General features: G+C 42.8%; 1 protein-coding gene across 1 annotated transcript in view; it reads left to right on the top strand.

The window, feature by feature from the left end:
• ALPK2 (alpha kinase 2) overlaps positions 1–18,096 on the top strand; it is a 72,158-nt gene that overhangs the window by 46,342 nt on the left and 7,720 nt on the right. Inside the window, exons 11-12 of the mRNA XM_043515033.1 lie at positions 2,763–2,980; positions 13,351–13,399. Of these exons, the coding sequence (XP_043370968.1) occupies positions 2,763–2,980; positions 13,351–13,399 (267 nt within the window). The remainder of the gene's footprint in view (positions 1–2,762; positions 2,981–13,350; positions 13,400–18,096) is intronic.

Below are 18,096 nucleotides of genomic sequence, written 5' to 3'. Positions count from 1 at the left end.
GGGTTTGTCTATGTGTGGAGATCAGATGAGTAGTTTTAGTACAGACCCATCACTGCACCTTAGGTTGGGAAGTGACACCTCGTGAATTTTGCAACAGATAACTCAGATCTTTTTCAAAGGATTTGCTGTTCCTGTGTATGGCTACCATACATAGTCAGATGCCCTAAGGATGGTTGAAATTCCACCTGTCCATGACTCACCTCAAGGATAAATCTCACATGTCTGTGAGCAGCCTAAGTCTCCATCTCCTTCTAGATGTCATAAGATATCTGCTTCAGCTGCATCTGAATCACTGAAAAAGATTAGAGTGGATGAGTTAACTATCTTCCCAGTAGTCTCTCTATATAGTGAAAGATGATTCCATTTGGATCCCAATCCAGAAAACAGTGAAATAAAACATATCTATATGCTGACCAAAAGTTAGCTGAACATTAAGCTAAGCCCTTGCTTTATCCAAAACAGCACGTGGTTTTGGTATTCACACCACCTCTTTCCATCTTTACTAATTAGAATAATTTATATACATGCCATTCATGGTGGCAGCTATTTCATACAACACCAGAAGGAAAGAGGAAGGCTGGACTACTTCCATTTGGTTACACTGTATGCAGTATGCATGCTTAGCATGACTGTTTTTATTTTCTCCATAAATCTGAGATAAAAGCATGCAGCACTGCAACACTGAGTTTTAGGGGGGAAAGCACAGCAAAGAAAGAGGTTCTCACATGAGCGTAAAGGAACCTACATGCCCGAGACTGCATTTAAGGGGATTTTTCAGTGGGACCTTTTAAAACCATGCAGTAAGGAAGGGCTGTAAGTCTTGTGGCATTTACTGCAAGCTGCTGCTACTACTACGACATTGGTGCCTATAAAGAATTTTCCAAATGTGCTCTGTTGGTACCACACAAAATACAGCCTCTGGAATGCTTTGCTAAAGCAACCTGTTCAGTACCACACGTTTTCCTTGAAAGCAAATACCGTTCCTGGCAGTACCCCTGTAAAGAGAATGAGAGGTTTTACCAAGCAAGAGAAAGATCCTCCTCCTCCAGAACTGCAATCTTCACATCCTGGGCTCCTAGTGAGGATGCCGTTGTATCAGTATAAAAGGGTACAGCTGTTCCCAAATGGCAAAGGGAATAACTGCATAGGTGTCAGGCCCCTTTATACCAGCATTCCTGCTCCACGCTAGGGTTTTTACCAGTTTACCTACATTGGTTAAAATAAAAATAAAAACCACACCCATAAACAAAATAGTTATACCAGTAAAAATTAAGCGTAGACCAGGCCTGAAAGAGCAAAAAGGAAGAGTTCTCCAAGTGCGTAACCATCTGCCCTATCTCCAAGCCATCTCAGGCCTCTGTATCCCATCAGTTATATGGGCAACACTCCAATTCATTTCAATATAAGCTGTGTGTACATAAATTATGCTGGGAATCAGGCCCCTTGGACACTGCCATTTCCAGAAGTACTGGACTGTCCTTAAGAGTTGTACTTCTGGGTGTGTACACCCAGTATTATACACCCAAATACACCACCATTTTGGCAGTATTGCTTTAAGGGATGATGTTGAATGCAGGAAGGCATGTGACTGGAGAGGACTACACTTCTCTGAGGTTTGCCATATCTTCTGGTAAAGCAGTGACTATTGCTCCATAAAGGAGCACTCCTGTGTCACTTCAGTAGATGTGTAAACAGAATCAGGCTCATTGTGAGGTTTCAATGCACTTCTCAGAAGCCAAGATGCAGCAGCAATGAAGTCTGGTAACCAAGAGGTTCACGTTGGCAGTGAGATAAGTAGTTTCTAGAATCCTCAACAGATTCAAGTATGTGCTAGCTGGACATGCAAAGCTCATCAATTTCACTTTATGTTCAGTGTGTCTTTGAGAAGATCCCATAACTCAAAGCAAAACTGCCACAGTTTGTCTGGATTTGGACCGCAACCAGTTTCATATCTATTCCATTCCGAACCATAAATGAACCCAGGGTCTGGCAAACCCAGCCTACATTCATGGAAGGCTTTTGGCAAAATTAGCCTAAGTTTTGAGTTTGATAAACCAAGTGAGTTTTGCCTGGTTTTGAACTTCCAAGTGAAATTTCACCTGGAGTCAGCTGAGGAGTTTTGAACTAGACACAAACTTCACCAAAGTTCAGGAATTTTCAGCTCCAAGGCTTTGGCTTGAGCCAGTCTGTAATAAGAATCTAATAAGCCCTCTAAAAAGAAGTTCTTATATTTTCTCTTATTGTCTGCCAAGAGAGTTATTTTGGTCTGAATTTTCAAAAGTGCTAACTAACTTTGGATGCCTCTTGCTTTAGGTGCACAAATTGAGAAACCCAAGTCCTGAAGTGCATCAACACTGATACAGATAACATTGCCATGGAAGCCACTGGAAGATAAAAGGGCTCAGCACCTTTAAAAATCAGGCCTTCCGTTGTCAAAAAGGCACCATTAAAACAATGCACCCAAAAATTAGTAGGCCTTAATTTTCAGAATGTACAAGGACAGCATTAGCAATTATGCTTTGAAAACTTAATGCAGAGGGGTTTAGGTCTGACCCAATAAATGAAACAGAACTTAGATAATTTGTAGATCATTGCACAATAGAAGGATCCAATGCCTATCAAAATGTTTCCCACTATCAAACTTGACTCAGCCCTAATATCTTTTCTATTGATTGTCTGAAACTGCATGTTCCTGGACAAAAAGTCTCTTTCTTACGCTTTCCCTGACTGAGATCATTAAGGGTTATTGGGTTCGATTTCAGGATCATTCCTATTTTCCTTGTTCATCGTCCTGAGAATAATATCCCTTATGCAACCGTGGAAGAGGAACTGATTGGAGAATTTGTGAAGTATTCTGTCCGGGATGGCAAGGAAATAAATTTCATGAGAAAAGACTCAGAAGCTGGTCAGAAGTGTTGCACCTTCCAGCACTGGCTGTACGAGAAAACCAATGGAAATTTGCTGGTTACAGATTTTCAAGGTGAGAGTTCTGATCCTTGTGACAGTATGTGACAGTTCCTCCATGCTATCACCCTGACACCCAATCACTCAGTCTCCCAGTGACTGGACAGACTTTCATAGTACGTCTATGGAGTCAGAGGTAGTGAGCCTCCCTGCCTGGGCTGACAGATTTGGGGTGGGGGTTTGTGCTAGTGCTCTAAAAATAGCTGCGTAATCTGCACTAAAGTTACAACTTGGGCAGCAGCTCAGACTCTGAAGCCTAGGGATGAGGGCAGTGCACTTGAAAGTGCTGTCTACACAGCTACTTTTAGAGTGCTAGCACAAGTCTGGCCAACCCACGTCTGTCAACCAAGGCTGGGAATCTCATGGCCACAGGCTGTGTACATATGCCCTTAGCACAATTCTATTCTTTGCTGTTTTCAACATACTAAACTTGCTGAGCATGGTCATGTAACGCCGACTGACCCCAATCGGTGGCAGCCAGGATCAAACCTGGTAGCTTTTGCATTTAACACATGATCTTCTACTGCATGAGCTAAAAGACGCACATCTCTTAGCCAAGGCTGTAGCAGGCTCATCAATCTCTAGCTCAGAGGTGGGCAAACTAGGGCCCGTAGACCACATCCGGCCCGCGAGACCCTCCTGCCCGGCCCCTGAGCTCCTGGCCCGGGAGGCTCGCCCCTCCCCCGCTGTCCCCTTCCCCCACAGCCTCTGCTCACTGCGCCGCCTGCTCAATGCTCTGGGGGGCAGGGCTATGAGCTCCTGGGGCAGCACAGCTGCAGAGCCCAGCCTGACCCGGTGCTCTGTGCTGCGTGGTGCGTGGCTGGCTTCAGCCAGATGGTGCGGCTGCCTGTCCTGGTGCAGCCGCGCCACCAGCCACTGGTGCTCCAGGCAACGCAGTAAGGGGGCAGGGAACAGGGGGGTTTGGATAGCGGGCAAGGGAATTCGGGGAGGTGGTCAGGGGCCAGAGGTGTGGATAGGGGTCAGGGCAGTCAGAGGGTGGGAAACGGGGGTTGAATGGAGGCAGGGGTCCCGGGGAGGGCAGTCAGGAAGGAGAGGAGGGGTTGGATGGGGCAGTGGGGGGCGGTCAGGGAGCAGAGAGAAGGGGGGGTTGCATGGGGCAGGAGTCCCGGGGAGGCAGTCAGGACGGAGAGGGGTTGGATGGGACGGCGGGTGGCAGTTAGGGGTGAGAGGTCCGGGGGGGGTCAGGGAGAAGAGGTGGTTGGATGGGGAGGGGTCCCGGAGGGGGGGAGTCAGGAATGAGAGGAGGGGTTGGATGGGGCGGCAGGCGGTCCGGGGGCGGTCAGTAGACAGAGAGTGGGGGGGGCATGTGGATGGGGCAGGGGTCCTGGGGGGGCCGTCAGGGGGTGAGAAGTGGGGGGTCAAATAGGGGGCAGGGGCACAGCCTCCCCTAACCGGCCCTCCATACAATTTTGGAAACCCAATGCAGCCCTCAGGCCAAAAAGTTTGCCTGCCCCTGCTTTGGCTGGTCTAGCCACCCCCCAAAAAAGGACAGAGTGCCACACCAAGCAGGCATGGGTTACTCTCACTCACTAACCTTATCACATAAAACTACTTCTCCTGGATAAGGACCAGAGAGATTCCTGTTGAACAGATCATGTGCAGTGTCCTGGTCACACATCTGTTAGCACACTTACTGTCTCTCTCAAGTGCCTTTTTAATTCCTTTTGTAGCTCTAAGAAAAGGAGTACTTGTGGCACCTTAGAGACTAACAAATAAGTACTCCTTTTCTTTTTGCGAATACAGACTAACACGGCTGCTACTCTGAAACCTGTCATTTTGTAGCTCTAGTATTTAATTCTTGACCTCTTATCCCCACATTCAGAATCCTTCCCACACCATCAGACATCGCTTGCAGTACTCACAAGGCTCCACCATCCCTGTCTATCGTGCTGTTTGACAGAATGGCTCTCCTGTTGTGTTTCTGTAACTCAGCTCTTTTACAAGGATAGGTTGTTGGCCTATTGCTCAGCCAGTGGGCTTATTTTTGTCTGGTCCCTACCCTTTGACCTGCCAGCTGGATAGTCCTAACAGGAGTTAAAACTCCCGCCGTCACAGCCTCCCAGAATCATTGGAACATACAACCACTCCATGGCATCAAGCATAGTCCCCTGTAAAGAACAGTATTATTACTAGGCATTATAACCCAGACTAGGAGTTGCAGGTGTTCCACACCTCTGAATACCAGGCCACATGTGTAGGTGTCTAAATATGGATTTAAATCCCAGTCTTCAGGCACCAAAGTTGGAACATTTTGTCTTGAGCCTTTATTTCAGAAACACAACATAAGTAGTGTGACCAGTGTGCCGGAAGCAGCCTTCACTTAAAATGCCAAGGTCAGTACAGGCTGCAAAAGGGAGAGGAGATTACCCACAAAACTGGTGGTTACACTGAAGTTAAGCTCACCAACCAGTCACAAACTGTGCTTCTGATCCCCCACACTGGTTATCAAGAAGCTGAAAAAAGAGATCACACAGCCCCCTTTATTACATTCCAATTCTCTGGCTCCCAATCAGCTCATAGGTCCAGTACAGTGAGAAGTTATTTAAAAACTTTTCTCACTATACAAAAGGTTCTTCAGACCCCAAAAGGCCAGCTACATTACCAGGTCAATATTAGTTTGGTTTTTGCCCAAAATACCACACTACCAGCTAATCCTTTAGCATCTAAAACTAAACATTTATTATAAAATAAAGAAAGAAGAGTAAGAGTTGTTAAATGATAAAGCACCCAGATACATATAGAGACTTCAACATCCATATATCAGATTCTTAGCAGTACTGGTGAATTTGCCGGCTTGAAAGTCCCTCTGGAATACATCCACAGCATGGATGGGTCGTTCAGAGCTTCAGTTTGTAGAAAACTCCAAAGGTAAGCAGCAGGAATGAAGACAAAATGGAGATGATGCAGCTGCCTTTTATATTCTTTTGCCATGCAGCTTGAACTTCCTTTGTACCAAACACAAGCTTCACAGCCCATGGCATGGAAAAGCCTTAGAGTTCTGTCTATAGGCATGCCCCCACATGCCCTGCTGACTCATCAGGTGTATTCTCTGGTTCTTTCAATGGGTTCATTGTACAGTTGATGACCCTCGATGGGCCATTGAACAGGCTAGGCGGTGCTGATGGCAATCTGTTTGGGAGTGTCACCCAGATGCATAGCAAAAATTTGGGAATACAGATATACCCTACATATCTATAACTCACAATACAAAGGTGATACAAATATATAAGCAAGATTATCATACTTGGCAAATCATAATATTTTCACAGATACCTTACATGGCATATCTAGCAGATTCATTTAAATTTTATAACATTGGTATTAATAATAATAATAATATAAAGTGTGTCACAATTCCATACAGCATCTCAAGTGGCATGTCAGTAACAGCTCAAAGGCTTTAGCTGCCTGAGGTCATGTCTACACTAGCGAGCTTACAGCAGCACAGCTGTATCGCTGCAGCAGTGCCGCTGTAAGATCACTCTTGTAGCTCCTCTATGCTGATGGTAGAGAGCTCTCCCATTGACATAATAAAATCACCTAAATGAGTGGTGGAGCTATGTCGGTGGGAGAACCTCTCCTGACAACATAATGCTGTGCACATGGGTACTTGTGCCAGAGAAACTTATGTCTCTCAGGAGGGTATTTTTTTCACATCCCTGAGTGACGTAAGTTTTGATGGCATAAGTGGTAGTCTAGACACAGCCTTCGAGCCTGACCCATGCCCACTGAAGTCAAAAGGAGCTTTGCTATGGATGCAAGAGAAGGAATTTAGAGCATGAGAACCCCTTTGATCACACAGAACTCATCCATTCAGTTGGCTGTACATTATCTTATAGCAGGAGGACAAAAGGGGCAACCTGTCCCATACAGATATTAATGATGGTATTAGTAACCATAGGGTGAAATAACATGAAGTCTATTGCATCACTTAAACATTAATATAGGGATAAAAGTCAGATTTAAATGGTATAGTCTTTGTGCTGGTCGTCTACATGAGGAGGAATTTCACCTTCAATAATTTGTCCTAGGCTACAGACCAAGGGCCACTTTCAGCTCTCAGTTACGCTGATGTCAGTGGGACTGACAGAGTGTAACACACAGCAGGATCTGAGCCTCCCAAAACAGCCTATCTTTTGACAAGTGAGTTCTGAATGGCCCTACGATGTGTTTTGATGACTGTGCTCTCAACAAGTTAAAACAGTTTCCTTGTCCTAGGTGGAGCTTTAAATTGGGTCTCTTGGAGGGGAGCTTGTTCTCTGGAGCCCTAGGCAGCACTTCTCCTTAGTCCACCTACTGTTCAGCTTGTTCAACTTTCTCCAGCCCGTTCTGGACATATGGTTCTCTCATCTGAGTCTAACTGTGTCGTTCCTGACTTGCTCCCCCTGCTGTGCTAAGCATGCTGCCCTTGCAATGCTCCTGGTCCTTTCTGGCCTTGGTAGTGAGACTGGATTCAGGAATCACACCTGAACCTCTTATGCAAACCAGGAAATCCCATGGCTCCAGCTTCCAATGAGCTTGTTTGTACAATGCCTAGCACAATGGGGCCCTGTTTCATGACTCCTACACTCTACTGAAGTACAAATAAAGAATAACATCGTTCATGGGAATTAGCTAATTAGATGATACCCTGTCAGTATAAAAATAACTGTAAATTACTGTTATCAAAAACTTATTGTAATAGGCTTTTTTCCCTGAAATAACAATTCAAACTAGCATTATGCCAGAGGAATCTCAGTCAAATTACTATATAGGGACATAGGATTTTCTAAAGTATATTCTTTTTTAGTCTAATTGAAGCACTGAGATCCACCTGGTAATTAAAAAAAATCAATACTAATTACAAGTGCCTTTGGCAAAGTGACTAGAGAACAATACAAATATGCGGGGAGGACAATTAAAATAATATACCACCTTTTGATAGGGCATCTCGCATGGGAGAGAATAAAAGCTGTACAGGGAGGTTTCTGATATTTTCTTTTCTACTCCCTAACACAGGCCCTATGAGCTCTGGTGCTGTGTTGGTTTTCTGTGTGTTATCCACACTCACAGGAAAGAAATGATTTAGCTGCTTGCTGTGGCAAGTGCTTTAAAAAGGTTAATTGGCATCCAATCCAGGGGAGGGGAGGTTTTCACGTGGCTTGTGTCTCTGTAAATAACCAGCTTGGAAAGAAAAGAAAAAAGTCTCACACTCTTACTAAGAGATTTAATTTTACTACAAAATTACCTTAGTAAATCAGAACATTCACTACAAGGCTGACTAAAGCCTGCTTTTCACCCCACCACTCTGGGATTTATGAACTGCTTTGTGAATTAAAAGACTCTAAAAACAGCACCTTGTGCCCTCACTTTGCCTTGCATTTAAACATCTAACATAGATTCATAGATACTAAGGTCAGAAGGGACCATTCTGATCATCTAGTCCGACCTCCTGCACAGCGCAGGCCACAGAATCTCACCCACCCACTCCTATGAAAAACCTCACCCATGTCTGAGCTATTGAAGTCCTTAAATCATGGTTTAAAGACTTCAAGGAGCAGAGAAGCCTCCCTCAAGTCAACCATGCCCCATGCTACAGAGGAAGGCGAAAAACCTCCAGGGCCTCTCCAATCTGCCCTGGAGGAAAATTCCTTCCCGACCCCAAATATGGCAATCAGCTAAACCCTGAGCATATAGGCAAGATTCACCAGCCAGATACTACAGAAAATTCTTTCCTGGGTAACTCAGATCCCATCCATCTAATATCCCATCTCAGGGGATTTGGCCTATTTACCCTGAATATTTAAAGATCAATTACTTACCAAAATCCCATTATCCCATCAGACCATCTCCTCCATAAACTTATCGAGTAGAATCTTAAAACCAGATAGATCTTTTGCCCCCACTGCTTCCCTTGGAAGGCTATTCCAAAACTTCACTCCTCTGATGGTTAAAAACCTTCGTCTGATTTCAAGTCTAAACTTCCTGGTGGCCAGTTTATACCCATTTGTTCTTGTGTCCACATTGGTGCTGAGCTGAAATAATTCCTCTCCCTCTCCTGTATTTATCCCTCTGATATATTTATAGAGAGCAATCATATCTCCCCTCAACCTTCTTTTAGTTAGGTTAAACAAGCCAAGCTCCTTGAGTCTCCTTTCATAAGACAAGTTTTCCATTCCTCGGATCATCCTAGTAGCCCTTCTCTGTATCTGCTCCAGTTTTAATTCATCCTTTTTAAGCATGGGAGACCAGAACTGCACACAGTATTCTAGGTGAGGTCTCACCAGTGCCTTGTATAATAGTACTAAAACCTCCTTATCCCTACTGGAAATGCCTCTCCTATGCATCCCAAAACCGCATTAGCTTTTTTCACAGCCATATCACATTGGCAGCTCATAGTCATCCTATGATCAACCAATACTCCAAGGTCCTTCTCCTCTTCTGTTACTTCTAATTGATGCGTCCCCAACTTATAACTAAAATTCTTGTTATTAATCCCTAAATGCATAACCTTACACTTCTCACTATTAAATTTCATCCTATTACTATTACTCCAGTTTACAAGGTCATCCAGATCCTCCTGTATAATATCCCGAATTGGCAATACCTCCCAGCTTTGTATCATCTGCAAACTTTATTAGCACACTCCCACGTTTTGTGCCAAGGTCAGTAATAAAAAGATTAAATAAGATTGGTCCCCAAACCGATCCCTGAGGAACTCCACTGGTAACCTCCCTCCAACCTGACAGTTCGCCTTTCAGTAGGACCCGTTGCAGTCTCCCCTTTAACCAATTCCTTATCCACCTTTTGATGTTCATATTGATCCCCATCTTCTCCAATTTAACTAATAATTCCCCATGTGGCACGGTATCAAATGCCTTACTGAAATCTAGGTAAATTAGATCCACTGCATTTCCTTTATCTAAAAAATCTGTTACCTTTTCAAAAAAGGAGATTAGGTTGGTTTGGCACGATCTACCTTTTGTAAAACCATGTTGTATTTTGTCCCATTTACCATTGACTTCAATGTCCTTAACTAATTTCTCCTTCAAAATTTTTTCCAGGACCTTGCATACTACAGATGTCAAACTAACTGGCCTGTAGTTACCCGGATCACTTTTTTTTTCCTTTCTTAAAAATAGGAACTATATTAGCAATTCTCCAATCATTTGGTACTACTCCTGAGTTTACAGATTCATTAAAAATTCTTGCTAATGGGCTTGCAATTTCAGGTGCCAATTCCTTTAATATTCTTGGATGAAGATTATCTGGGCCCCCCAATTTAGTCCCATTAAGCTGTTTCAGTTTCGCTTCTACCTCAGATATGGTAATATCTACCTCCAGATCCTCATTCCCATTTGTCATGCTACCATTATCCCTAAGATCCTCTTTAGCCTTATTAAAGGCCTTATTGAGGCAAAGTATTTGTTTAGATATTGGGCCATGCCTAGATTATCTTTAACCTCCACTCCATCCTCAGTGTTAAGCGGCCCCACTTCTTCTTTCTTAATTTTCTTCTTATTTATATGGCTATACAACCTTTTACTATTGGTTTTAATTCCCTTTGCAAGGTCCAACTCTACTCGACTTTTAGCCTGTCTCACTTTATCCCTACATGTTCTGACCTCAATTAGGTAGCTTTCCTTGCTGATCCCTCCCATCTTCCACTCCCTGTATGCTTTCTGCTTCTTCTTAATCGCCTCTCTAAGAGGCTTGCTCATCCAGCTTGGTCTACAACTCCTTCCTATGAATTTTTTCCCCTTTCTTGGGATACAGGCTTCCGATACCTTCTGCAGCTTTGATTTAAAGTAATCCCAGGCCTCCTCTACCTTTAGATCCATAAGTTCTTCAGTCCAATCCACTTCCCTAACTAATTTCCTTAATTTTTGAAAGTCAGCCCTTTTGAAATCAAAAACCCTAGTTGCAGATTTATTTTTGTTAATCCTTCCATTTAGTTTGAACTGAATTAGCTCATGATCACTTGAGCCAAGATTGTCCCCTACAACCATTTCTTCTATGAGGTCCTCGCTAATCACCAAAATTAAATCTAAAATGGCATCCCCCCTAGTCGGTTCAGCAACTACTTGATGAAGGGATCCATCAGCTATCGCATCTAGGAAAATCTGAGCCCTATTATTATTACTAGCACTGGTCCTACAGTCTATATCTGGGAAGTTAAAGTCTCCCATGATCACGCAGTTTCCATTAGTATTTACTTGATTAAAGACATTAAAAAGGGCTCTATCCATATCCAAATTAGATCCCGGAAGTCTATAGCACACTCCAAGCATTATCGTAGGAGAGGCTTTACTAGTTTTCTTCCCCAATGTAATTTTTGCCCAGACGGACTCTGTCTTATCCATTGCATCGCTTCTTATTTCTTTACATTCTACCTCATCATTGATATACAATGCTACTCCACCACCTTTACCTTTGTTTCTGTCTTTCCTAAACAGCACATACCCTTCAATACCTGTAGTCCAGTCATGACCACTATTCCACCATGTTTCTGTTATCCCTATAATATCTGGTTTCACTTCCTGCACCAGTAGCTCTAGTTCCTCCATTTTGTTACCTAGGTTTCTCGCATTGGTGTATAAACATCTTAATTTTTGCTGTTTGGCCTCGCTCACATTTTGTACCCTATTAGGCATAGTCATTCTACAGCCAGTATAACCTATTAGACTAGCATCCACACCGCCCTCGCTCCTTATATACATTCTCCTACCCACGGCTGTATCCTTTCTTACTTCGTCTTCTTCCCTCTCAATGCTAAAATCTGGCGTGGAGATTTCCTGGACATCTCCCATCCATCTCCCCCTAATTCCTAGTTTAAAGCTCTCTTTATCAGTTGTGCCAGCCTCGATCCTAGAAGTCTATTTCCTTCCCTACTCAGATGAAGATGAACATATATTAAAACCAACGGAAAAATTCACACCCAGGCTCCTGATCATGTCTGAAGGAAAGCCCTCCTCATATCTAGAGAACGCTGCCATTACGTGCCTTGCTCATCCGCATTGTGCAAATATTTGGCCTTTTAAAAAGTACAGTTTATGTATTCACTAAGTTGTTGAGGGAATAAATAGAGCAACAGTCCTGGCTGGGGTTCTGCAAGGAATCATGGAATCTTTCCACCCTTTACCCTTTCAAATTAGAAGGCTGAAACTCCTTTCCCGGCCCCCCAAAAATGCAAATGAATTAACAGGGAAAAGCCTATAGGGCAAATTCCTCCTGGCCTTATGAGTATGAGGCATGCTAGAATCAGGAAGCAGAGCAGCTGACTTAGCATCTGAGCCTGGGAGTTATATGCTCTGTATTGATTCTTACCACTGCTGCTCCAAAAAAGGAGCACGGTGTATCTGCTGTTGACAGCAGCATCCTAACAAAGGGGGACCACTCACTTGGACCTGTCAATGCTCCAAACCTGCTGACCACATTCCCTTGGAATGGTTTGGCTGTGAATGTTGCAAGGCACATTAGCTTTGTTTCCTGTGGTGCACTTGAGGAAGTGCTAGATCTGTATCCTACCCTACACCTGTACACCTGCTCTGAGGGAGAAGGAGGCTCCCTGCATCGTCATCTCTCCACAGCACAAGCTCACAACACAGGGCAGGGCTGTCCCCACAATGGCTAGTAAAACAAAAGTGGGGTAAAAGTGGGAAGCATAAGAGCTTTTTGGAAACACTGAGTGAAGAGTTTAATTTAGTACCTATTGGTCACCCAAAAAACTAAACAGAGAGCAAAGATTGTTGGGCCATGGTGCTGATATGCCAAGTGGTTTCCCCATTGGAATACGCTGTACCCTGCCCCCGCTTGCAAATCGCAAAATTTAGGAACAATAAATGACCCTTATGCATCTCTTTGCAGATGATAAATGTTCTGATGCTGGATTTAGATGTCCCTTTAAGATGCCACAGTTAAAGTGAGGTTCCTCAGTTACCCTCCAGCATCGGAAACATTCCAGAGCCTTAGAGCTCCATTTATCACCCTAAAAGAAAAGGAGTACTGGTGGCACCTTAGAGACTAACACATTTATTTGAGCATAAGCTTTCGTGAGCTACAGCTCACTTCATCGGATGCATCCACAAGTACTTCTTTTCTTTTTGCGAATACAGACTAACACAGCTGCTACTCTGAAACCTAAATTTATCACCCTGTTTGTGAATCACTGGAATGCTACTGACTGCTGCTAGTGTTGTGAACCGCACAGACCAAAAACCCTACTTTTGAGGGGAGAATGTTAAAATATTGTCACTACACAGAGATGACTGAAACAAACTATAATCAATAAATAATACCTAACTGCATCTATAAGGCTATAAATCTGAAGACACTCCTAGAAAGCCTCGTATAATGCAAGCTCCCTGTTTTGTTTTGTTTTTGTAGGTGTAGGAATGAAGTTAACTGACGTTGGCATAGCAACATTGGCCAAAGGGTGAGTGAAAGACATATTTCTCAATGAAATATATTTGCATTGTGCTTCAAACTCCTCACAGTGTAAACCTGATGGGGGTTTGGAGGTTTATTTCTCACCATAACTTTAGGGGGGGAAACAAACCCAATGCAATTTCTGTTAACCTCCTCACGTTCATAAAATATTAATGGGAACCTTCCTATCAAGAAAACACATTTGTTTTCCTCTTTGAAGGAAAGCGAACAAACTGGAGGTTTTGCTTTGCAGAATTTTTCATAAACACTTTATCTTGGAACAAATAAGATGTCATTGGTTTCCTTGTAAAATAACAAATAATCACCAAGATTTTCTTTTTTTATTTGCTTTTTTTATTTTTATTTTTTATTTATTTATTTGGTTTTTTTTTATCTCCCATGCAATACAAATCAATAGAACAGTGATATTTAATGCTTCAGTTCCTATCTTATCCACAATGCAAAATTATTTGAAAAATCAGGGAGATGTGATGATTCAGGGGATGAGTAGTGGGATACAGGCCTACATTTTCAAAAGTGATTTGTGTACCCATCTTGAGATACTTTATAAGGGCTTGATTTTCAGAAGTGGTGAAGAATCACCTTCTGAAGATCAGGCCCGTTAAGGTACCTCAGTTTGAGCACCTAAAAAAAATGTGGCATCTAAAAATCACTTGCTCTTTTTGAAATGTTTGGCAGCCCCAGTCTATCCTGTCTAGGTTGCTTGTTCAAGGGCAGCCCAGCCCAGAAGTGACTGAGAGTTGTTACTATCTGATGGCTATTGAATAACAGTTATGAAACACACAATGTCCCTGGAACGGGATGCATCCATACCACAACTTGCTCTTGCTGGCAGTGGCCATGGATTGATGGATACTGCAACAAGGTGGTCTGCCCCTTTAAGTGCCAGGGGTCTGGGGCCAGTAAGCCCTGTTCAGTGATCAGACCCAGCTGGGAAGGGAGCAAGTGATTGTGAAAATCAGCAAGTGGCTCAGTGGAGAGGAGCTGCAGATGAGAGATGGGATCCTGCAGTAGACCCTGATGCAGCAGGAGTGAAGGAAAGGGCATGTTCTCCTTTCAATACTCCTTTCAGAGGGGCCAGGGGAAGCCTCTGGGAGCTATATCCTGTGGGGGACAGAAGAACTTCCTTCTGTTTTGACATTTTTCCTAAGTTTCATGTTGAAGAATAAAATGGTTTGCTGGAAGAGATTTGAGCATGGCAGAGAGTCCTGGGCTCGGTGGAAAGGTCAGGAGCCTACAGATACTGTCATTATTAGTTATGTGATACTAAAACTAAACATCCCTCCTACTTCTGGAAAACAGTGGCACCTTGTCTTTTATATATATATATAAAATATAAAATATATATATACACCCCTCTCTCACACTTCAGACTTGGTGTGTTAGTTATTCCTCCCACGGCATACTCAGATGCCTCTTGTTTTCTCATGCTTGACTGGGTGCTCTTGCAAGCCATGCAAGGCAGGTGAGGGAGGGAGAATGTCCAGTGCAGCTATATCTAGTCTCATAACTTGATGCACAAAGAAAACTCATTTAACGATTTGCTGGCATTTATTTAATTGCAAAGTAGTCCCCCATTTCTCAGAAACAAAAACTTCTTGGAGCTGTCAAACACAGTACAAGGCATTTAAAAGCAACCTGTCTCTAAGTGGCTCTGCAATTATTTTAGACCTTCTTAAGAGACAAATATATAGAATTCCACATCAGAAATGAAAAGCTTAGCCCATTTATGTTATAATTCTTTTCCACTTCTCCCAAAGTACTACTAATTTTTAATCGGTTATAAGACAATAGCTAAAAGCACAGGCCCCTTTAATCCCTCTGTGAGGATAACCCATGTCAGGGAGTAGGAACTCTGGATGAAATCTTGGCCCCATTGAATACAATGGGAGTTTTGCCATTGATTTCAATAAGACCAGGATTTCACCCACTGAGTTTTTATGAAGTCTTCTAGAAGGCATGGAGCAGGTTTGCTCCCCTGGGACTGTAAGTGGTCACTCTTACCACCCTAGTACCCCTTGGTGCTAAGTCATGATGTTGCAGGGGACTTCACCTCTAGCGCCCCCTAGTGCCCACTTCCTTAGCCCCACAATAGCCTGTCTCTTTCAAAGACTTTTGTTATCTGGAAAGGGACAGAATTTAAAAGTTCTAACTGTCAATCTCAGTAAATCCAGATGAATAATTCTTCTGCCCCCTCAGGCTACACTGACATTCTCGGCTTCTTAACTCCTATCCCTGGGCCCTGCAGAGCCTCTCTGTCGCTGTTCCCTCCCAGCAGGTTTCCCCCCATTGTGGTCCCCTCCCCAGGAAGTCTCACAACTTCGCTCAGAGATCTCTCTGGTCATTTGAGGCTCTACGTCAGGGCCCCTCCACAAGATCCTAACCTGCTGCCTGTGGGTCTCTTCCAGCCTCACTTTCTCAGGCCCTTCCCACCTTCCCCTCTCCTGGGACTCCTCCCCAGACTAAGTTCACAGCTCTGTTTAAGTAGTCCTCTCTCTGCTCCCTGGCATCTGAGGTGAGTCATTATATAATTAAGTCTCCCTCAGCCTCAGCTGGGGAAAGCTGTCTGGTCACAGGCAAGGCTGAGCCTGAGTTGCCTTAAGGGGCCAGCCAGCCTGTGACAGTGGCTGAAGAGCATTCCAGAGGTGCAGGACCTTGCCTTCTGTCCTCTCTAGAGTATATAATGGAGCACAGAAGCAGTCGTACCAGGTCAGACCCCTGGTCCATCAAATCCGGTATCCCATCTCAGACATTGGCAGATACCAGATGCTTCACAGGAAAGTGTAAAAGCCACATACTGGAAAACATAGGCAACTATCCCAGACATTTAGTTGCTGACTCCTCTCTGGAAGCTTGGGTGTCGTTATCCCTCATACACATTTACACTAGAAAATATGACTAAGTGATATTATTATTATTCACATAAATGTCTAAACTTTATTTAAAACCTGCTAAGCCCTTCACCACAATATTTTGCAGAAGTGAGTTCCACAGATTAACCATACCTGGGGAAATCACAAATTTCCTTTTATCAGTTTTTAAATGTCATTTATCTGCTGAGATGTTTAGCAATTCCAACCATGCCAACAATAACTGCTGTGAAATTTTGCACCAGAGAGAGAGAGAGGAAAACTCTTTCCAATATTATGTAACAAGCCTGTTGTTTTCTCCACTAATGCACACTATTTTTTTCTCTAACTTTGTTGTCTGTGTTATCACAGTTCTGTTCCCTTGCATCTTTCTTGGGTATATGGTTGTGACAACCACTTTATGTTAGATTCTTTCTCAAGAAATTGTACAAAAATGGAACTGATCACAGCAATATGTACAAAGAGAAATATCTTTATTGGCTATGTGATTCTCTATATGCCAGTGACACAGAAAAAAAACAATGCTTCCCCCCCTCCACCCTCCTTCGTACTATCCTAGCATATTCTAGGAAAACCCCTCACATTTCTAGCCTGGCACTTTTTCAAAATTTAAATTGATTTATTTTTCATTGGCTCCAGAGTGAAATCATTTGAATTAGTCTCTCATCATCCAACTAGAAAATAAAGAAATCATAAAAGTTTTAATTATGTTACGCTGTGCTCTGGAACTTGATGATTTATAGGAAGGCTTTAATGAATGTTGTTATACAACATACTATGGGAAATTATGTGGATGAAAACCCATCTGAGACAAAGAGACAGGAAGATGAGGTCAGATAAAGATTGTACAGTGATATCTGAACTAAGGATCACCCCAAATAGACACTCTTTGTCTTAAGCAATTTAAATGTCTACTGTCCTTTTGTTTGACTCATGTTATTTCTACAAGGCAACAGATTTTTTGCTGGTCCTGTATTTTCCCCACATTGTTCATCATTTACCTAGAAGGATGCCTTTGAGTTAATTTTTGCCAGACTGATTTTAAAACATATTGGGATGGACGGGGAAAACAAATAAATAGGTAGAATTCATCCACATCACAGCTTAGTATTGTAAACAAACAAATGAGATAGTAAATCTAGTATGTCTGTGAGCGCATACACAGTCATACTAGGTTATAATTCTGATAATGATTCTAATATTTTTGACTCTGTAAGACAGAGATGAAATGAAACTAATGTATCAGTTTTCAAAGTAGCAGCCGTGTTAGTCTGTATTCGCAAAAAGAAAAGGAGTACTTGTGGCACCTTAGAGACTAACAAATTTATTTGAGCATAAGCTTTCGTGAGCTACAGCTCACTTCATCGGATGCATCTGATGAAGTGAGCTGTAGATCACGAAAGCTTATGCTCAAATAAATGTGTTAGTCTCTAAGGTGCCACAAGTACTCCTTTTCTTTTAATCTATCAGTGTGATAGCTGACACAAATTCTGTTGTTGGCTTAGTTGCCTTTGCAGAGGAGATGAACTCATTGATCGAATAGGTGTCATATCTAATTCCTTTGAGCCTATACTGAACTTGGGGAAATTTTACCAGAATCATGGCTGAATGGAGACTATTCATAGAGTTTCTCTTCAATTCAGCAAGTAAATAAAAAGTTAAATTCACTCTGACAACACTATGACAATGATTAGCAAAAAAATAAAACTACACTGTACTGCTTATATAATTAAGTTGAAAAATACTGTAATGTCATGCTGTAAACTGTTACTGATTAATTTAGAAAAGCTGATATGGCAAATGTCAGGAATTA

This window comes from Dermochelys coriacea, chromosome 5 (assembly GCF_009764565.3).
Source record: "Dermochelys coriacea isolate rDerCor1 chromosome 5, rDerCor1.pri.v4, whole genome shotgun sequence".
NCBI classification, from domain to species: Eukaryota; Metazoa; Chordata; order Testudines; family Dermochelyidae; genus Dermochelys; species Dermochelys coriacea.
This window is presented reverse-complemented; position numbering and strand designations above follow the sequence as displayed.